The sequence below is a fragment of the Ursus maritimus genome (assembly GCF_017311325.1).
Source record: "Ursus maritimus isolate PB19 chromosome X unlocalized genomic scaffold, ASM1731132v1 scaffold_X1, whole genome shotgun sequence".
NCBI classification, from domain to species: Eukaryota; Metazoa; Chordata; class Mammalia; order Carnivora; family Ursidae; genus Ursus; species Ursus maritimus.
Genome location: NW_024423319.1, coordinates 74,413,689 through 74,436,176, shown reverse-complemented (window position 1 = coordinate 74,436,176; position 22,488 = coordinate 74,413,689). Strand labels below are relative to the sequence as shown.

The following is a 22,488-nucleotide window of genomic DNA, read 5'->3' as shown; positions in this document are numbered from 1 at the left end:
TACAAAGAGTATGCCTTATGCTGAATACCTGCTTTCCTTTTGAGAGTCTGGAGTTTGGGTATGTGCTATGCAGAGGGTGCCCATGTGACCAGCCTTTAATAAAAACATTGAGTCTCTAAGAACATCCTTGCTAGACAGCATTTCACACATGTTGTCACATTTTGATGCTGGAAGAATTATGCATGTGCTATGTGACTGCACTAGGAGAAGAATCTTAGAAGTTTGTGCCTGGTTTCCTCTGGATTTTGCACCATGCACCCTTTTTTTTTTTACTCTTTTTGCTTTGTATCATTTTGCTTTAATAAACCTTAGCTATTAATACAGCTGTATACTGAGTTCTGTGAATCCTAGTTGATCACCAAACCTGGAGGTAATCTTTGGGACCTCCAGCACAACAAGAATGTTCATAGAAGCTTTATTTATAATAACAAAAAATGGGAGGGGGATCTCAAATGTCCATCAACAAGTGAATGAACAAATAATGATACATTCATATGTTGGAATATTATACAGCAGTGAAAACAAGTGAACCAATTCTACATACACCAATATGGATGAATCTCATAGACTTAATGTTGAGTGAAAGAAACTAGATGCCAAAAAGTGCATATTATATTATTCTATTAATATAAAGCTAAGAAATGAACCTACTTATTTATGGTGATTGATGTTTGAATGGTGGTGAACTTTGGGAGCTGGGGGATGTTAACAACTGGAAAGGGGGCACAGGGAGGCTTCTGCAGTGCTGATAATGTTCCATATCTTGATTTGGGTTGTGTGTTTACTATGCCAAAATTCACCAATTTTTACATTTAAGATTTACATACTTCATGTATATTATACTATAAGAAATTACCACTATACTAGTGTCCAGTGATGGGTGAAAAGATAAACATAACATGGTGTGTATATACAATGGAAATTTTTCAGCCTTGAAAAAGAATAAAATTCTGACACATAGTACAAAATGGATGAGCCTTGAAGACATTATTCTAAGAGGAATAAACCAGTCACAAAAGGACAAATATTGTATGATTCCACATATATGAGGTGGTAAGAGAAGGCAAATTTATACATACAGAAAGAATGGTGATTGCCAGGGACTGGCAAGAAGGAAACATCAGGAGTTATTGTTTAATGGGTACAGTTTCAGTTTGAGAGGATGGAAAAGTTCTGGAGGTGGGTGGTGGTGCTAGTAGTACAATACTGTGAATGTACTTAATGCCACTGATTAAAAATGGTTAAAATGGGGTGCCTGGGTGGCTCAGTTGGTTAACGTGTCTGCGTTCGGCTGAGGTCATGATCCCAGGGTCCTGGGATGGAGCCCCGCATTGGACTCCCTGCTCAGGGGGGAGTCTGCTTCTCCCTTTGCCCCTACCCCTGCTCATGCCCTCTTTCTCTCTCTCTAATAAGTAAATAAAAGATGTATTTTTAAAAAATAAAATAAAAATAGTTGAAATGGTAAATTTTATGTTATGTATATTTTACTACAATAAAAAAAGAAACAAAATGGAAGGAGTAGTGGATAAACCTGGTTGTGATATCAATCTAAGGTAAAACATGTGCTTTCCAGAGTGGACCCTGGAATATGATGAAGGCGTTGATAGCTCTCTGGTTCTGTCCCTAAAAGTGGAGCAACACTAAAAATGTGCATATTTGATAAGTTTCAGGATAAAGCAGGGGCAAAAATAAAATCCCCAAGAAAAAATGTGTTCCAATAAAAAAAAAAGCAGTATAGTTCTGTCAGTACTAACATGAAATGATATTCAATATATATTTTGGAGAGAAAGAGTTTGAGAACAAGCTCTTTGTGTATACTGCTATCCTATTTTATACAATATATCCTATGTTATAAAAGGGGGAAAAGTGTGTGAATAAATGAACTATTGCCTCATTATAAGAGGTATTGTTGTGATAATTGCCTTTTGAAAGACAAAAAGAAATTCGACTACATGTAACATAGACTTTAATTATCAGATAGATTCTAATTTCAGAATGCTAAACTATAAAAAAGAAGACATACTCAAAGAAATAATGTGTGTGTGTGCGCGCGCGTGTGCACGCATACATACATACACAGACTTCCCCTTTCTTAAGTTTTCAAAAATGTTCCTCTGGTAAGTGAATTTTACTCTATGTATAAGGTTCCACAAAATTTCCTATGAGACACAATAATATTAAAATATTTTGACTTATTTGGATAAGATGTGTTGTTCATTGAATTAAACTGTATCAGTACTATGCAACTGAAGGAGATCAAGATTAAACTCATTTCAGCTTTCCAGTTTAGTATGCCATCTTTAAGCTGACGAGGTTTTTTTCAGCTTTCTTAAAGCATAGTTTATATTAATGTTTGATAGTCAATGTAGCTTTTGCAGTTTTCATGGGATTTAAGGAAATTCAGCATATGAATATCAGTAATGGAATTCTATCATTCATAGAACTATTAATTTTCATGTGCATTCTTTTCTCTCATATGTAGATTATGTGACTTCTTTATAAGAGCATAAATTCCTTTAAGAACAGAGGTAATTGTGTACCTTTCTCTTGGAGAGCCCTGCAGTGCTTCGTATGGCCTTGTACATGACATGGATACTAACTTTGAGACACAGAACTTAGTTTGTTCAATCGGAAAGTGTAAACCTAATACAAAAAAAAAAAGTTTACTGATTGTATTTGTGCTCTAGAAAGATCTTGAGCATTTCTCAATTCTATCTCAGGATGCAACAGTAGAATGAAACTCAGTGGACGACCCTACAGGCATATGGGAGTCCTTGGAACTTCAAAACTCTATGACATTCGGAAGACTGTCTTCACCTTCACTCCACAGGTGTGTGAAATGAGCTTTCGCATGCATTGAGATGAATGGAAGTAAAACAGAAACATTACAGAAATAAAACATTTCCTGGAGTTAGAACAAGTATTAGAGTTCATGGGGCCTTGCACATATTAAGTTGCTTAATAAATATTTGTTGAGTTGGACTGAATTGAAGTTGTAGCACAGAACAATGCCAAGTGATTGTGGCTACCAAGAGTAGCCCTGGCTGTTGCAGAAACAGTGACTGGGGATTTTATACATGTTGGAGTACTTTAAAAAATACTCCTTTTTAATGTTAAAAAGAAGTGTCATTTATTAACAAAATATAGTCTTTTTATTTGGCTACTGTATTATGTGCTCTCTTTGTTTTGGACAGGGGACCTTTTTATATGCCTGGAAATCATTGATATCCTCTTCTAAAGAAAAATGTCAGTACTGTTTTAGCCATGATTTTACCCATTATTAGCCTGATATTTATTAGCCACATTACAATTATATGTGTGCATAGGAGGAGAAACTATTTTCTGCAAAGAAAGCTAAAGCTCCCCATTTGTCATTTTACATGTGAAATTGTGCAGCTGAGGTATAGACGAAAGAGTAACAGACCAGAGATTCTATTTCTGACCTTGCCATTTGCTAGCCATATGACTTTGTTAATCAGCTTAATGTCTCTTGGCCTTATTTTCATCTATTAAAAGATAAGCCCTCACTCATTTGTTATATAATTAAATAAAATTATGTACTTGAAAACACTTTGTAAATTATAGTACACTGTAAAAATGTCAAAAACTATGTTTCAGTGGACTATCAGATTCTCTGGAAAGAATGAGGAACTAAAGTTGGAGATATTGTTGCCTCTGTGACATGTTATATAGCTTTGTGAATATGTGAGTACTTTAAAATTTTATTGGACAGTTGTAAGAGTAAATTATTCTGAGCTGTTATTTTTCTTCTTTTTCTCAGTTTATAGACCAGCAACAGTTCTACCTGGCTCTGGACAACAAGATGATAGTAGAAATGCTTAGAACAGACCTCTCCTACCTCTGTAGCCGCTGGAGGATGACAGGCCAGCCCACCATCACCTTCCCCATCTCACATACCATGCTTGGTAAGGTTGTATGAGGCAAGAAACTAATGTATTTTTGGAATAAATCATGTGGTTAGCCCTTCAAATGCTTAAAGTCACTGGAGAGCTACTCATTATCATTTATTCTTTCAATAGTAATGTATTAGCTCCTATTTTGTGCCAGGCACTTATCTAAGCACTTGGGATACATGGGGTGAATAAGGCAGATGAGGTTTCTACTCTCATGGAGCTTTTATGTTTTAGAATAAATATGTAACAAATGAACTAATGCACAAGAATATTTCAGATGGTTTGAGGGCTATAATTCAAAAAATGTAATAGAATAACTTGGGGGCTACTTGGGAACTAATCGGTTTTTAGGTCAATTTGCAGAAATTTTATTAATGCAATTCATTTTAAAGATAGTAATAATACATTCTGCATCTGTCTTACTCCAGTGGAACATCAAGATTTTATAGAGAAGTTCCCAGACTTATCCTTCCAAGACTTGCCTAACCAAAGCAATAAAATTTAACAGGGAGAAGTGAATAGGCTTTCAGTTTATCTTTCCCTTATTGGCTGGGCTTCCTGACATTGCTTATTTGAAACTGGGTGAAAGGATTTATTATTCTCTCAGTTCCTAGAGGACTAGAGCCAATACTGAAGCACTGCTTCCTTTCTGTGTCTTTGCAATTGCTTCCAAAAGCCTGTTTGTACTGCCAGAGTACATAGAATTCCTTTTCATTAGAGAAAAATGCTTTCTCATAAATCATTCAATGTCCAGTCAGACTATTAGGGATATTGGTCACATTTTTAAAGTCCTTCAAACACAGAGGAGTTGAGAAAGTAGGGTAGTCTTTCTTCTTTTTGCCTTTCTTCTTTATTTAAGCCAATTAACAAGTACCTGATTAATAAACACTATGTTCCCAGCATTGTCTTCAGAAAGTATAAAGTCTAATTGGAGAGGCAAAGCTGAAACACAAAAATAATAGAAAACAATTGAAGGCAGTATATAAAGAAGTACCAACCATTAGATCAGTATTTTAAAGTGAAGGCGATCACGTTGTTAAAGAAAATTTCTTGACTGAGGTGGGACTTATCAAGGCTTTTGGGGATGGGTAGAATTCATATGGGAGGAGGAAAAAGGAAAAGAGTTTTAGGTAAGGGAAAAATACCATGAATGAGATCTAGAGACAGGGATGAGCTTGACTTGTGAGTGCACAGTGGAGAGGCCAACCTGCATAGAGTGGCTTTGCATTTTGGAGTATAATTATCAACAAAATTGAATAAGGTGGGGTCAGATTATGAAGGCACTGCAAATAGGCAGAGATTTTTTTTTTAAGATTTTATTTATTTATTTGACAGAGATAGAGACAGCCAGCGAGAGAGGGAACACAAGCAGGGGCAGTGGGAGAGGAAGAAGCAGGCTCATAGCGGAGGAGCCTGATGTGGGGCTCGATCCCAGAACGCCGGGATCACGCCCTGAGCTGAAGGCAGACGCTTAACCGCTGTGCCACCCAGGCGCCCCTAGGCAGAGATATTTAACCAGATTTTCTCACAAGTCTGAAATTATCAACAGTTTTTGAGCAACGAGTGACATGATGAAAGTGGTGTTTACAGAATATTGATTTGATGACAGTATACATTGTAGTGAGGAGAATTTGATATCAAAGAAAATAATCCAGGCTTGAGATGATAAGATACATTGGATTGGTGCTAATAACAATGGAGTGGAAAGAAGAATACAGGAGTCATTTTAGACAACACCTGCAAGTCAAATGTTGGCTACCAGATATGGGATATGAATCAAGGTGATGTGAAGATGTAGAGACTAGGTCAACAATGCTGCCATTGATAGAAACAGAGAAATTCTGTAGGAAGATGTCAGTTGTAAAGGGACATGTTGAATTTGTGGTGACAAAGAGATTGCAAAATTGAAATATCTAATAGGTGGGGTGAGATGCACAGCCATAGCTTGGGAAGAAAAATAAAACTAAAGGTCTAGATTTGAATCACAAAGTTTTGATACTTGGTACTTGGTCACACAACAAAAACAGCAGTAACAATAACAGTAATAACTGCAATATTTCTTGAACATTTTCTCTGTGCTAGGCACTGAGCTAAGTGCTTTCAATGCTTTATTTTGAAATTTCTACAACCACTCTATTCAGGTAGGTAATATTAATAGCCCCATTTTATAGATGAGGAAGGTGACTCATTTTCCAGAGGCACAAAGCTTGTGACAGAGTCAGGCCTCTAACCGTCTGTTGGTCCCCAAAACCTACATTACCAACAGCTGTGTGTTTCTGTCAGTGACAATTTTGTGCTGATGAAATGAGAATGAATATGCTAGTGATCACATTAAAATGTGAATTAGTTAAATTACCATATTAAAGATTTCCAGGGGCGCCTGGGTGGCTCAGTCATTAAGCATCTGCCTTCGGCTCAGGGTGTGATCCCAGTGTTCTGGGATCGAGCCCCACATCAGGCTCCTCTGCTGGGAGCCTGCTTCTTCCTCTCCCACTCCCCCTGCTTGTGTTGCCTCTCTTGCTGGCTGTCTCTATCTCTGTCAAATAAACAAATAAAATCTTTAAAAAAATAAATAAATAAAGATAAAGATTTCCAGAATACATATAAGACCAAAATCCAGCTAGATGCTACTTACAAAAATATCCCTAAGATAAGATTATATGGAAAAAACCAGAAAATAAAAGAATGTGTAAAGATAAATCATGTAAATGCTAACAAAAAGAAAGCAATGGTGGCAACATTAATATTAAAAATAGTAAATATAATTCAAGGCACAAGTCAGTAAAAGGCACAGGAAGGATAGTTTGTATTGATAAGAGTTACAGAGACAAAAAGCAGAATCAGATCTATAAATACAGATAACAAACTGATGGTTGCCAGAGGGGAGGGGGTTGGAGGATTGGACAAAATGGGTGAAGAAGAGAGGGAGATAAAGGTTTCCAGTTATGAAATGAATAATTCATGGGAATCAAAGGGACAGCGTAAGGGGTACAGAGAATGATATTGCAGTGTAATGGGACAGATGGTAAGTACACTTGGGGTGAACATAGCATAATGTATAAACTTGCCAAATCACTAACTTATACACATGATACTAATGTAACATTGTGTGTCAATTATACTCAAAAAGGGAGTTGCAATATAACAAGATGCTATAACAGTTCTAAACTTTTACCTACACGATAGTATCAATGAAACATATAAAGCAGGTATTTAGGAAAACTTAAAGACAATATGATAAAACCATTGTACAGTCATAGTGGGAAACCATAACATACTTCTATCAGAATGTCACAGATCAATCATAAAAAATAATTAAAGATGTAATGTTCCACAACTCATTAGTCACTAAATCAAAAACTAATAATGTACTATATGTTGGCTAACTGAACATAATAAAAATTAATTAATTAATTAATTAATTAAAGATGTAGAGGGTTAATACGCCTGATTTTTCTATTTATGGGTTTATATAAAACTATACCCAAAAAGAATACACAAAAATATTTATTTTTTAAAAAATAGAAATCATATAGATGACATTGTCAGACATATGACATAAAACTAATTAACACAAGAATAATAAAAAAATCTGACATGAAGGAATTACATTTTTTAAAAAATAATTCTTAGATTAAAGAGGTCATCAAATTTGAAATTAGATAGTATTCTAAAATAAAAAATGATACTACTACTTATCAAAACTTAAGAGATTTGGCCAGAGTCATATTCGGAAATTTTCATATCCATAAATTCTTTGGGGGGGAAAAAGGAGTTCCAGTTTCCAGACAAAATGAAGTAGACTCACTTCTCCCTCTTACTCCTGCTAAGTACAGTTAAAACCCTGGACATTATAAAACGAACATAAGAATACTCTGAAATCTGAAAAAAAGAAGGGAGACAGGCTAGGGACTTTGCACCTGAGAAATGACACAGCAGCGAGTATTCTGTCTCATATATTCTGGACTAGATGCTGGAGAAGTTTTTATCCCAGAAATCCAAATGGTGCAGATTTTAAAAGCCTGAGAAAAATCTTTCTCTTCTAGCCAAAGTAACAGGAGAGGAGCAACCTAGCCAGACAGAAAACTTTCAGACAGTAACTGTCCTACTCTAGCCCAAACCACCAAAAAAAACCCTGCAGCCTCACTCCCACTCCTATAACCAAAGGCTGAGTGGGGACCCTAGACTTCTACCTTCACATAGCTGTGAAGAAGCACCCCTCTTCTTCCTTAGGAGTAGTGTCTAGAAGTGCTAGTGGGGAGCTTAGACTTTCATCCTTGCCCAACAATAGAGGAATCTCCTTCTGTACCCACTAGCAGTAACTAGGCAGTGCTCCCTTCCCTGCTGCACAGTATCAGAAGAGATCTGACTCAGAAGATTCAGGAAGATCCAAAGTCTCATAAGATGATATCCCATATTTCCAGAATACAATAGAAATCACTTATACCAATGTCCAAGAAAATCTTAACTTCAATTAGAAAAATTGATCAGCAAACACCAATATCAAGATAACAGAGATGTTGGAATTGTGACAAAGATTTTAAGGTAGTCATCATAAAAATAGCTTAATGAGAAATGACTGGACTGCATTTGAAACTTGAAAGTAGGAAGTCTCAGCAAAGAAATAGAAATCCTCAGCAAAGAAATTGAAAACATGAACCAAATGAAGGGTTTAGAACTGAAAACTACAATAACAAAGTGAAAAACTCACTAAATAAGCTCAATAGAATAGAAAGGATAGAGTGAGCTTGAAGATATAGCTATAGGACAACAGGTGGAATTAAGCTGTATGGAAGAACTTCACAATCAAGAAATGCAGAAATGTAAAGAAATGCACTTAAAGCAAGAGAAAGGCTGACATGGAAGGGAAGAGATGAAGACTGGTCAATGTGAGATGGAAGAACAAGTGAGACACCAAGGAGAGGAAAGGCCAGATGGGCTACAGGGATCCAAGAGAAATAGACATGGGAATGGATGGAGGAGGAGCAAAGAACATGGGAGAGCCCTGTGATTCAGGAGGCCACAAATTTCTACCTCAAGATGGTGGTGGTGGCATAGGTTATGAAGCTAATCCTGGAGTTCCACCAGCAACCATGAGTAGTGCCATTATGGGAAGGAACATATGTACTGAGCATGTGGGGCAGACAGGTGTAAGACCTGTGGGTGGACAGGGTCCTCGAGGAATGAGGCCTAGAAATCCAGAAGGATGTGGCAGAGGGAGAGAAGAATATAAAGGCCCAAACAAAAAGCCCTGATCTTAGACGTGATATCTAGGTTTTCATTCCAGTTTGTTTTTGTCTTTTCTTTCTTAGATACAAATCTTTCAAATGCTTACATTGTAGTAATAAAGCTGCCTTTTTATGGATGCTAGCAGTTTATTGAGCTAATATTTGTAAATGGTCTGCTTGGGCAGGTACAATTACATAATGCAGTGTTTGAAATGGGAATTTTTCCCCTTAATTCCTTTTTTAAATTTTTTTAAATTCAATTAATTAACATATAATGTATTATTAGTTTCAGAGGTAGAAGTCAGTGATTCATCAGTCTTACATAATAGCCAATGCTCATTACATCACATGCCCTCCTTAATGTCCATCACCCAGTTACCCCATCCCCCCACCCCCCGCCCCTCCAGCAACCCTCAGTTTTTTCCCTATAGTTAAGAGACTCTTATGGTTTGTCTCCCTCTCTGATTTCGTATTGTTTTACTTTTTCCTCGCTTCCTCTGTCATCCTCTGTTTTGTTTCTTAAATTCCACATATGAATGAGATCATATGATAATTGTCTTTCTCTGACTTATTACGCTCAGCATAATGCCCTCCAGTTCCATCCACATCGATGTAAATGGTAAGTATTCATCCTTTCTGATGGCTGAGTAATAGTCCATTGTGTGTGTGTGTGTGTGTGTGTGTGTGTGTGTGTGTGTGTGTGTGTATCTCACATCTTTATCCATTCATCTGTGGATGGACATCTGGGCTCTCTCCATAGTTTGGCTATTGTGGACATTGCTGCTATAAACATTGGGGTGCAGGTGCCCCTTCAGATCACTACATTTTTATCTCCAAGGTAAATACCCAGTAATACAATTGCTGGGTCATAGGGTAGCTCTATTATCAACTTTTTGAGGAACCTCCATACTGTTTTCCAGAGTAGCTATACCAGCTTTCATTCCCACCAACAGGGTTCCCCTTTCTCCACATCCTCGCCAACCTCTGTAATTTCCTGACTTGTTCATTTTAGCCATTCTGACTGACGTGAGGTGGTATCTCATTGTGGTTTTGATTTGTATTTTCCTGATGCCGAGTGATGTTGAGCATTTTTTCATGTGTCTGTTGGCCATTTGTATGTCTTCTTTGGAGAAATGTCTGTTCGTGTCTTCTACCCATTTATTGATTAGATTATTTGTTCTTTGGGTGTCAAGTTTGAAAAGGTCTTTATAGACTTTGGATACTAGACCTTTATCTGATAAGACATTTACAAATATTTTCTCCCATTCTGTAAGTTGTCCTTTGGTTTTGTTGACTCTTCCTTTGCTGTACAGAAGCTTTTTATCTTGATGACGTCCCCATCGTTCATTTTTGTCTTTGTTTCCCTTGCCTTTGGAGATGTGTCTAGCAAGAAGTTGCTGCAGGCGAGGTCACAGAGGTTTCTGCCTGTGTTCTCCTCTAGGATTTTGATGGATTCCACTCTCACATTTAGGTCATTCATCCATTTTGAGTCTATTTTTGTGTATGGTGTAAAGAAATGGCCCAGTTTCATTCTTCTGCATGTGGATATCAAATTTTCCCAACTTCATTTGTTGAAGAGACTGTCTTTTTTCCATTGGATATTCTTTCCTCCTTTGTTGAAGATTAGTTGAACATAGTGTTGAGGGTCCATTTCTGGGTTCTCTATTCTATTTCATTGGTCTATGTGTCTGTTTTTGTGCCAGTACCATACTGTCTTGATGATTACAGCTTTGTAATACAGCTTGAAGTCCAGAACTGTGATGCCACCAGCTTTGGTTTTCTTTTTCAACATTCCTTGGCTATTTAGGGAGTTGTCTGGTTCCATACAAATTTTAGGATTATTTGTTCCAGCTCCGTGAAAAAAAAAGTTGATGGTATTTTGATAGGGATTGCATTGAATGCATAGATTGCTCTAGATAGCATAGACGTTTTAACAATATTTGTTCTTCCAATCCATGAGCATGGAATGTTTTTCCATTTCTTTGTGTCCTCCTCAATTTCTTTCATGCGTGTTCTATAGTTTTCTGAGTACAGATCCTTTGCCTCTTTGGTTAGGTTTATTCCTAGGTATCTTTTGGTTATTGGTGCAATTGTAAATGGGATCAACTCCTTAATTTCTCTTTCTTCTGTCTCATTGCTAGTGTATAGAAATGCAGCTGATTTCTGTGCATTGATCTTATATCCTGCCACATTGCTGGATTCGTGTATGAGTTCCAGCAATTTTGGGGTGGAGTCTTTTGGGTTTTCCACATAGAGTATCATGTCATCTGCAAAGAATAAAAGTTTGACTTCTTTGCCAGCTTTGATGCCTTTTATCGCTTTTTGTTGTCTGATTGCTGAGACTAGGACTTCTACCATGATGTTGAACAACAGTGGTGATAGTGGACATCCCTGCTGTGTTCCTGACCTTAGGGGAAAAGCTCTGTTTTTCCCCATTGAGAATGATATTTGCTGTGGGCTTTCATATATGGCTTTTATGATATTGAGGTATATTTCCTCTATCCCTACACTGTGGAGAGTTTTAATCATGAAAAGATGCCATTCTTTGTCAAATGCTTTTTCTGCATCTGTTGAGATCATATGGTTCTTGTCCTTTCTTTTATTAATGTACTGTATCACAGCAATTGATTTGCAGATGTTGAACTGCTCCTGCAGCCAAGGAATAAATCCCACTTGGTCATGGTGAATAATCCTTTTAATGTACTGTTGGATCCTATTGGCTAGTATTTTGGTGTGAATTTTTCCATCCATGTTCATCAGGGATATTGGTCTGTAATTCTCCTTTTTGGTGGGGTCTTTGGTTTTGGCATCAAGGTAATGATGGCCTCATAGAATGAGTTTGGAAGTTTTCCTTCTATTTCTATGTTTTGAAACAGCTTCAGAAGAATAGGTATTAATTCTTCTTTAAATGTTTAGTAGAATTCCCCTGGGAAGTTCTCCAGTCCTGGACTCTTTGTTTGTTGGGAGATTTTTTTATTACTGCTTCAATTTTCTTGCTGGTTATGGGTCTGTTCAGGTGTTCTGTTTCTTCCTGTTTCAGTTTTGGTAGTTTATATGTCTCTAGGAATGCATCCATTTCTTCCAGATTTCCTAATTTGTTGGCATAGAGTTGCTCACAATATGTTATAATTGTATTTCATTGGTGTTGGTTGTGATCTCTCCTCTTTCATTCATGATTTTCTTTATTTGGGTCCTTTCTCTTTTCTTTTTGATAATTCTGGCCAGGGCTTATCAATATTATTAATTCTTTCAAAGAACAAGCTCCTAGTTTCATTGATCTGTTCTACTATTCTTTTGTTTTCTATTTCATTGATTTCTGCTCTAATAGTTATTAATTCTCTTCTCCTGCTGGGTTTAGGTTTTATTTGCTGTTCTTTCTCCAGCTCCTTTAGGTGTAAGGTTAGGTTGTGTGTTTGAGACTTTTCTTGTTTCTTGAGAAAGACTTGTATTGCTATGTACTTCCCTCTTAGGACCACCTTTGCTGCATCCCAAAGCTCTTAAACAATTGTATTTTCATTTTCATTTGTTTCCATGATTATTTCTTTGTTATTAATTGGTTTATATAATTGGCTGCTCCCATGTTAGGGGCATAAATATTTACAGTTGTTAGATCTTCTTGTTGGATAGACCCTCTAATTATTATATAGAGTCCTTCCTCATCTCTTATTTGGTTTAAAATCTAATTTTTCTGATATAAGGATTGCCACCCCAGCTTTTTTTGATGTCCATTAGCATTATAAATAGTTTTCTACCCCTCACTTTCAATCTGGAGGTGTTTTTAGGTCTAAAATGAGTCTCTTGCAGACAGCATATCAATGGGTCTTGCTTTTTTATACAATCTGATACCCTGTGTCTTTTGATTGGGGCATTTAGCCCATTTACATTCAGAGTAACTATTGAAAAATATGAATTTAGTTCCATTGTATTACCTGTAAAGTGACTGTTTCTGTATATTGTCTCTGTTCCTTTCTCATCTGTGTTACTTTTGGGTTCTCTCTTTACTTAAAGGATCCCTTTTAATATTTCGTGCAGGGCTGCTTTAGTGATCACAAATTCTTTTAGTTTCTGTTTGTCCTGGAAGCTTTTTATCTCTCCTTCTATCTTGAATGACATCCTAGCTGGATAAAGTATTCTTGGATGCATATTTTTCTCATTTAACACCCTGAATATATCATGCCAGTCCTTTCTGGCCTGCCAGGTCTCTATAGATAGGTCTGCTGCCAGTCAAATGTTTCTAACCTTGTAGCTTAGAGACCTCTTGTCCTGAGCTGCTTTCAGGATTTTCTCTTTGTCTCTGAGATTTGCAAGTTTTACTCTTAGACATCGGGGTGTTGACCTATTTTTGTTGACTTTGGAGGCAGTTCTCTGTGCCTCCTGGACTTGAATGCCTGTTTCCTTCCCCAGATTATGGAAACTCTCAGCTATAATTTGCTCCAATATACCCCTCTCTCTCTTTCCTCTTCTTTTGGGATCCCAATTATTCTAATGTTGTTTCACTTTATGGGATCACTTACCTCTCGAATTCTTCCTTCATGATCCAGTAGTTGTTTATCTCTCTTTTTCTCAGCTTCTTTATTCTCTATCATTTTGTGTTCTATATCACTAATTCTCTCTTCTGCCTCATTTATCCTGCAGTCAGAGCTTCCATTTTTTATTGCATCTCATTAATAGTCTTTTTCATTTCAACTTGATTAGATTTTAGTTCTTTTATTTCTCCAGAAAGGAATTCTCTAGTGTCTTCTCTGCTTTTTTTCAAGCCCAGCTAGTATCTTTATAATCATTATTCTAAACTCTAGTTCCAACATCTTACTTATATCCATACTGATTCGGCCTCTGGCAGTCAGTACTGCCTTTGTTCTCTTTTTTGAGGTGAGTTTTTCCGTCTTGCCATTCCTGCAGAAAGTGGTCACTTTTCTGTTTGCAGAGTTGCAGCTATTTTCTTAGACCTCTGGTTGAGTTCACAGGTGTTCATAATGATTTGATAGCTATCTAGCTGAATTCCTGGGACCAGACAAAACTAAGGTCTCCTACTCCTCTGCCATCTTGGACTATGCTCTTATTTCCCTTTTTTTAAAACTGCATAATGTCCCTCAAGCTATGCTGGTATACATTGTGCCACTAAATTTCCAAAGTGTACTAATATTTTCAACTGTGCTTCAAATAAATAGAAAAATTGTTATAAAAAATAATAAAATTATAAGAGAATACCAAATTTAATTTTGTAAATCCAGATAAAATTAACAAATTTCCTAGAAAAGTAAATCATATAAGAATAAGCTTAGTAAGAAACATGCATAGAATCATATGAGAAAAATTTTAAAACTAATGAAGAGCATAAAAGATTTTAATTACTAGAGAGACATACCATGTTGCTAGATGGAAACAGTTAATATTGAGAGGATGTCAATTCTCATTAATCTGTCAATTCAGTGCAATTCCAAATCAAAATAAAAACCCAAATTTTTATGAACAAGCTGAATCTAAATTTCATATGGAAGAGAAAATATACAAGAATAATCAGATTTTTAAAAAACTAAAAATGAGAGAAGACAGATCCACTGTAATTAAAATAATGATGAAAGTTGTAATCCAGATAGAGGCCAAAGAACATTACCAACAATAGCCAAATTATGGAAAGAGCCCAAGTATCCATAGGCTGATGAATGGATAAAAAAGTTGTAGTAGATATAGGTAGATAGATAGATGGATAGATAGATAGAGGAATATTACTCAGTCATCAAAAAGAATGAAATCTTGGTGTTTGCAAAGACATGATTGGAGCTAGAGAATATAATGCTACGTGAAATAAGTCAGTCAGAGAAAGAGAAATACCATATTATTTCTCTCCTATGTGGAACTTAAGAAACAAAACAAATGAGCATGGGGCAAAAAGAGAGAGAGGAACAATCCAAGAAACAGACTCTTAACTGTAGAGAACACACTAATGATTACCAGAGGGGAGGTGGGGGTGTGGGTTAAATAGGTGATGGGCGCTTGTCATGATGAGCAGCGGGTGATGTATGGAAGTGCTGAATCACTACATTCTACACCTGAAACTAATATTACACTGTATGTTAAGTAACTGGAATCTAAATAAAAACATGAAAAAAAATATATATAAATAAATACGTTTGGGAAAATCATTCATTTAGGCCTGCTACTTTATGTTTTATGCAAAATTAAATCCTAAGTAGATTAGAAATCTAAGCAAAAATAAATAAATAAACCTATAAAAGTATTAAAAGGAAATATGGGAGAATGTTTTTGTGATCTTGAGCTGAAGAAAACTGTCGTTTGCAAGACACAAAAAAAGAAAAAATTAGCAAATTCAAAAACATGAAAATTTAAATAAATCTTTTATACAAAAATGAACTGTGTAGAGAAAAGGATATGGTAGAGAAAAGGATAATATTCATAAAACATAAAGAGCCCTTGAAAGTCAGTTAACAAAAAGATAAACAATAGAAGCAAGGGAAAAGGACATGAACAGGCAAATCATAAAAGAAATACAAGTAGCCATTATATACATGAAAACATGTTCAATCTTACTAGTAATAAAATAAAACAATAAAATAGAAAAATTAAAACAGTATCTTTTAAGTATCAGATAAACAAAGATTTAAAAAATCATTATTAAAGATGTGGGAAAACAGCCACTTTCTATACTGATGGTGGACATATAACTGGCACAACTTGCTTAGTGGGCAATTTGGGCAGTCTCTACAAAATCTGCAGTAAGTGTTCCCTTTGTTCTAACAGTTTTACTTATTAGAATTTATCCTAAGGAAATCACAGAATAGGTGCATAAAGATGTAGGTACTGTGACCTTCATCACAGTGTGGCTTGTAATACAAAAACAGTTTAGATGTCAGCTATGGACTCTCTTTTAGCTTTTACAAAGGATACGTTAGAAAAAGTGGATCACGAAAGAATATATATGGTATGATCCCCTTCACATGAAGTCAGGTAATTGTTAGCCTTCTTTATTCTGTATGCCTACACACACACACACACACACACACACAAACCAAGGCTCCTTACATGAGATAATATATAAAACGTTTAGCACAGTACTTGGCACCTAACATTAAACAAGTGGTTGTTGTTATTATTGTCAGCTTTCAGTAACCATTAAGTATTCCGCCATCAGGCACTGTGCTAAGTGCTTATGATAAGATACTGTCTTTGAGGAACTCCATCTACTGGTAATCACCCTTACTAACACTTGCCCATTCTACAGTGTTGTTGGCTCTCAGATCAATTGTTGAAATACAGGGTGGACAATGAGGAGTGTCTCATCTGTACCATTACCACTAGAATGTTGGTGTGAAATAACTGAAATATTCCCCTTATTTCAAAGTTAAAACCATAAAAAATTGTTTTAAAATTCTCTTCATTTCAAGATGAAGACGGAACCAGCTTGAATTCAAGTATCCTAGCAGCACTCCGAAAAATGCAGGATGGCTATTTTGGTGGAGCAAGGTAAATGACCTCTACACACCCTTTAGTGAAATGAAATGAAATTTGGCAGCTGGGTATAGTAATGGTAGACTTGTGCTGCCTTTCTCTGCGTCTTTTTTTATTTACTTAAATTCAGTTAGTTTCAGATACAGTGTTCAACAAATCATCAATTGCGCAATATAGTCTCATCCTATTTAGAGGAACTCATTTTTGATAGATTGAATCAAGGAATTTAATGTTATAGAGAATGCTTGGAATGTTTCCCCACTCTGTTCTTTGCCTAGACCTCATCAATTCAGTGGACCAGAAAACTTATTCTTTTAAAAGCAAAAAAGCTACTGAACTATTCAATTCTGGCTGCTTTTCTTTTCTCTTTTCCCTAAGTTGTTATTTCGAAAAATTTCAAGTTTACAGAAATGTGCGAGAATGGTATTGAACACCATATACCCTTCCTCAGGATTCACATGTTGTTAACATCTGTCTCACTTGCGTATTCTCTCTCCCTCCTCTTCCTTCCTCTCCTCTCACTCCTCCCTCCCTTCCCTTCTTCTCTACTCTCCTCCCTCTCTCACATATACATATGTGTAAATGTACACACACACACACACACACACACACACACACTTTAATTGCTGAAGTATGTGATTTAACCAGAGACATCGTGACAATTCAACTCTAAATACTTCAGTTTGTCTTACGAGGACAAGGGTATTCTCACACATAGCTACAATATAATCATCACACTCACAAAATTTAATATTGATACAGTACTATTATTACCTAATCTAGAGTCCATATTCACAATTCCCAATTGTCCTAATGTTTTCTTCCCCATAGTGTTTTTCCCATTCTAGGACCCAGTCAAAGATCACATATTGGCATTTTTTTATTTTTATATCTCCTTGATGTCTTTTAATCTAGAACAATTCCCCAGCCTTTTGTGAACCTTTCATGACAGTTTTCAACCCAGTTTTGAAGAAGGAAGGTCAGTTATAATGCAGAATGTCTTTCAATTTGGTTAAAGTGGTATCTGGTAGGTTTTTCCATATCCTTTCTTTGATAGTCTTTAACCAGTCTTATTTTCCATTGGTGAATCAATTATTACTAATGGGGTTTTAAAGTGATGATTGTGTGTTTCTATCATTCTGTGCATATTTATTAGAATTTTTCTGTTTAAAAAAAAAGAGCTTTCCGTTATCCCCTTTTATTTTGTAGTTTTAGTGTAGCATAGATCCATGGAGTCTGATTTTATTCAATATGCTATGCTCCATTCCTGTCATTGTTTATTTCAAGGTTCAAATTATCCAAAGTCTGGCCTTTGGGAGCCCCTTCAAGCTGGCTTCTTTTTCTTTTTTTTACATCTTTTTTGAGTAATGGCCTTTATTGAGCCTATCCACCAATTCTGCTTTGAGTGGGTTTTTTGCTTGAGCCGCGACCCACGGCTTGCCTCACTGAAGGCCGAAGGACTGCCTCTCCAAGTCTGCGAAGGGAAGTGGGAAGCACGTTACTCCTCTTCATGGAGAGGAGGACAACATCCCTCCTTTGAGAAAACGACCAGGCTTAGTCCTTGTGCTAGCTTCCTTAGCTGATTTTGTCCTGGAATACGTACAGGATGTTGGTGGCCGCCAGCGCAATGATGTTCCCTGCCAGGTGCCAGGCTGTGTTCTTGAGAAAATCAGTACTACTGACTTTCCCTATGGGTTTTGCAGTTGGCTTTATAGGTAGGGGAGGATCTGGCCCACAATCCTCTAAAATTCATAAAATTTTCAAGTATCGTCTTTCATTTTCAAAATGATCTTTAATTATTTTTTTAAATGAGGTGATGGATTTGTGATGATTTCTCTTCATTCTGTCCCAGCTTCTCCGTAGCCAATGGAGATTTTGGCCAGATGAGTGACATAGTTAGCAGCATAGTATAGGGCAGTGAAAGAGAACAAAATTGATCTGCTGGTAGAGTGTGAACCCATAACTGGAGTCTTTATTAACACAGCACCCCAGCCTACACTACACCATGCCTACGAGTGCTATAAAATTTCGCATTTACAAAATTTGTACTAATATATAAAAGCATTTAGTAGTTCCCCAACCAAACATTCTAGGCATCCCTTTTCTCACTGAAATGTGTTGTTTTAAAAGGATTTCCTCTGATTTTCTGTTTTCTATTTGCCCTGTAATTGTCAGGATTCAAACAGGTAAATTGTCAGAGTTTTTGACAACATCTTGCTGCACACATTTGAGTTTCATGGATCCTGGACCTGAGGGTAAGCTGTACAGTGAAGATTACGATGATAACTACAATGAGCTGGAATCTGGAGATTGGATGAATGCCTATGATTCAACCCGTAGTGGTAAGGGAGCTTCATAAAGGCAATGGCCTTGCTGGGCAAGAATACAAAGAAGTGTTGAGTATCCTCCTTAATATTTCTCACTGCCGGCATTCTCACTCCTATTTAATACACCTAGATTTCTACTTTTGTTTGGCTTCACTTTCTTCCTTCTACTTACCTTTGGTTTCTGGTCTAATATCCTTGTGGTGATTGTGGAGTATGGAGTTTGACCATCTCTTACTAAGGTTAGGGAAGATTTCTGTCCTGGTTATATGACATGGCTGGTGATTTTCAAAATGAGAGGAAACAGTGGCGAGTGAGAGATATTTAATCAAGCATGTAATAGGAGAACTATATATATTCAGTTCTGCTTTTTGACATTTAAAAGCATAAAAAGAAGAAAATTAGAGTGCTTTGTATATATAATGTTACCAGGGCCCATCAGAATCTCTGGAGAGGTCTGCATAGTTTGAAAAAGCCTATTCAGTGTGCCTATTGCTTTCATATTGCAAACTAGACAAATAAAGCACAACAGATCTAATTGGCTACTAGGAATACGAAGATGATATAGTGAGAAAGCATCCTGGGGGCATATATTACAAATGACTGAGAAACACCCTGAAGTGTTAACACTAACCTAGGCAAGGCATAAAACATTGTTTGAATCCCAAAGAGAGAAGGGCCAATAGGAGCAAATTCTTCTTCTAGCTATCTAAAATATGGTTTGCCTGCTCTCATTGTCTGGGTATTTGCCTGTTAGCCTATATCTTAAGGCAGCCAATTTCTTTATCTTAAGAGTGGTATGTTAGAGAAAAATAAATAAATTGGCTTTCCTTACTGAGGTAGCAAGCATTATCTCATATACAATAGACCAACACATTATCAGTCAGAGGATGATTTTCTTGTTTGGGCTCAGCATTTACTCACCTAAGTACCGTTTAATTCACTCTGCATTTGTTTTTGTAAGATCTAAAATAGCGAATTTCTTCACTGGAAAAATACATTAAATAACTTTGTAGTTATTTCCTGTTATTAATAATTAGCCCAGTCATGATACCCATCTTGGCATAAACAAATATTTTGGAAAGCAGACCAGAATAATCACATATTGAGGTTGTTTGCTATTCTACAGGTAGTTGTGACTTTCATCTGTAGCACTCATTCTCTTACTTTCTAAAATGTTATCTTTTTAATGATATATATTACTAAATTTGATATTATGCATTCTTTTTTTAATAATATTTTTTATTATATTATGTTAGTCACCATACAGTACATCCCTGGTTTTTGATGTAAAGTTCTATGATTCATTAGTTGTGTATGCACAACATTAGTTGTGTATGCACCCAGTGCATTCCAAGTCACTTTCTCCTCTCTGGTTTTACTCATCAGTGGTCTCACAATGCCGTGTTTATTGCTTACCAGCCCTGCCATGCCAAGAACACTTCTCTCCGTATTCTTCATAACCTTCACTGAAGTATCTATATTGTATTCAAGGTTATAATATTTGTAATTCGGATGTCACTGAGAATGAGTTCCATTTTTACAGCGTTACTAGTTTCCATTAATCACATCATAACAGGGGCACCTGGGTGGCTCAGTTGGCTAAGTGTCTGCCTTTGGCTCAGGTCACCATCCTGGAGTCCCAGTATCGAGCCCCACATCAGGCTCCCCACTCAGCGGGAAGTCTGCTTCTCCCTCTGACCCCCCCCTTCGTGCTCTCTCTTTCTCAAACAAATAAATAAGATTTTTTTTTTTTAAATCACATCAGAACACAGAAAAACTTCTGGAGAGATCACTGAGGATGATCAAAAAAGATGGTGCATATCTAACCTCACAGACTTTAATATTGATCCAAACATTGTGCTTTTCCAACTATAAATGTTGCAAATGTTATGTACAGTCTGAAATGTTAGGATCCATGAGGTATGGGTATGTGTTTTGTTTCCATTATCCATAGTCAGAGATAATGTTACAGGAGGTGTATGGGGGATGGAGAGTCCAAGAGGATAGGGACCATATCTGTCGTCTTCACCACTGAAACCTCAGCACCTAGTACACCCCCTAGTACATAGTGGGCAATAAATATTTGGTGACTAAATGAATACGGTGATGAAAAGGACCAATATGTGGCCAGTAATCCTTTTGGCACCAAGGCCACGTGGAGATTGTTCTTTTCATTAGCAACTGTAGCTGCCATTTATGGGTCTGTTTTTAGCTAAGTCTGGTGTTTAGTGGAAGAGTTTTGCCTTTGCTCACCAAAGTCTCCTCCTACCAGTGAGATTCCAAGGGCCCTATTCTGCTCCTCGCCACCACTGCTGCCACCACCTCCCCCATCACATGCACATCTGCAGATTATGAAATCCTTGCTCCACCTATCGTATAATAAGCTCATACTGCTTTCAAGGGCCTCATATTGTGTCAGCAAAGTGGAAGAACAGGTAGGTCCTGGTAAATGGCCATAGTTTCTAAATGGTGAAGCTACAATATTATACAGTGATCACAACCTTCCCTTCCCGCCGCCATGATCTAAAACAACCTACTTCCGGTGCTGTGTTATGGGCACAGGAGCCGATCATTCTGTTTGGTGGGGCAGACTGTGGAGTAACTAAAATGTTCATTTTTTTCTCTTCCCCCTCCCCCCACTAACCTTGCAGCTCGCTGTGGTAATGAAGTTGCTCGTTATTTAGATCACCTTTTGGCGCACACTGCTCCCCATCCTAAACTAGCCCCTACCTCACAGAAGGGAGGGCTAGATCGGTTCCGAGCTGCTGTGCAAACAACCTGCGACTTCATGTCCTTGGTGACCAAGGCTAAGGAGCTGCATGTACAGAGTGAGTAATGCCATGACTCACTAGAGTCAGGCACAGGATTGACGTGAAGCCCAGGATGGGGGCGGGGCGTTTATTACAGTGTAAGCAGGAACCTTGTTTTGTTCACTGCTTTATCCCCAGCATCTCAGACAGAAGGAACATAGTAGGCACTCAAATATATGTGAAGTTAATGAATTGTGTATAATTTTGCCATTGATAGTGCTATATAGTCTGGTTTAACCATTACATCACGAGAAGCAGCAGAACAAGAGACACGGAGCATTTTAACATCCGTGTTAAAATGATGGAAAAAAGATGTTTCCTTTGGGAAAGTTACTCCTTTGGAAGCACTTTTATTTAAAGAGAGAGCACTGCAAACTATTACAAGATAACCTCGCAATGAAGAGGGAGCTACTGTCCCTTAAGTAAAGCTGCATCTGGCTCCCTTGGGTCAGCTGTGACATTTACAGTGAGTTGTTCCAGCTGTGTAGAGCTGCGTTTCTCAACTACAGTAACTCATTGCTCAACAACTCTGTCATTGTCCTCCCCGGGACCACTGCCCGCCTTCGGTAGGTACTTGCAGTGGAGGATGTCTTCTACTACACATTGCTAGAAGGAGTCGTGGTTCCTAAGAGTATGCAGTGCCTCTACGGTAGCTGCCTATGAAGGGACAGAAGGGCTCCTTGGCCACGCCGAGAGGACCTAATGGTAACATTCTAGGGATGATGGGAATGATTGAGATGCA

General features: G+C 37.2%; 1 protein-coding gene across 6 annotated transcripts in view; it reads left to right on the top strand.

Moving 5' to 3' along the window:
• Positions 1-22,488, top strand: part of PHKA1 (phosphorylase kinase regulatory subunit alpha 1) — a 143,231-nt gene that overhangs the window by 91,331 nt on the left and 29,412 nt on the right. For 4 of the 6 annotated variants that reach the window (XM_040631049.1, XM_040631041.1, XM_040631036.1 and 1 more), the window contains exons 15-19: positions 2,721-2,830; positions 3,782-3,926; positions 16,546-16,624; positions 18,785-18,951; positions 21,588-21,764. In XM_040631049.1, coding sequence (XP_040486983.1) covers positions 2,721-2,830; positions 3,782-3,926; positions 16,546-16,624; positions 18,785-18,951; positions 21,588-21,764 — 678 coding nt within the window. The remainder of the gene's footprint in view (positions 1-2,720; positions 2,831-3,781; positions 3,927-16,545; positions 16,625-18,784; positions 18,952-21,587; positions 21,765-22,488) is intronic. The other 2 variants (XM_040631061.1, XM_040631056.1) reach the window with 1 other exon arrangement.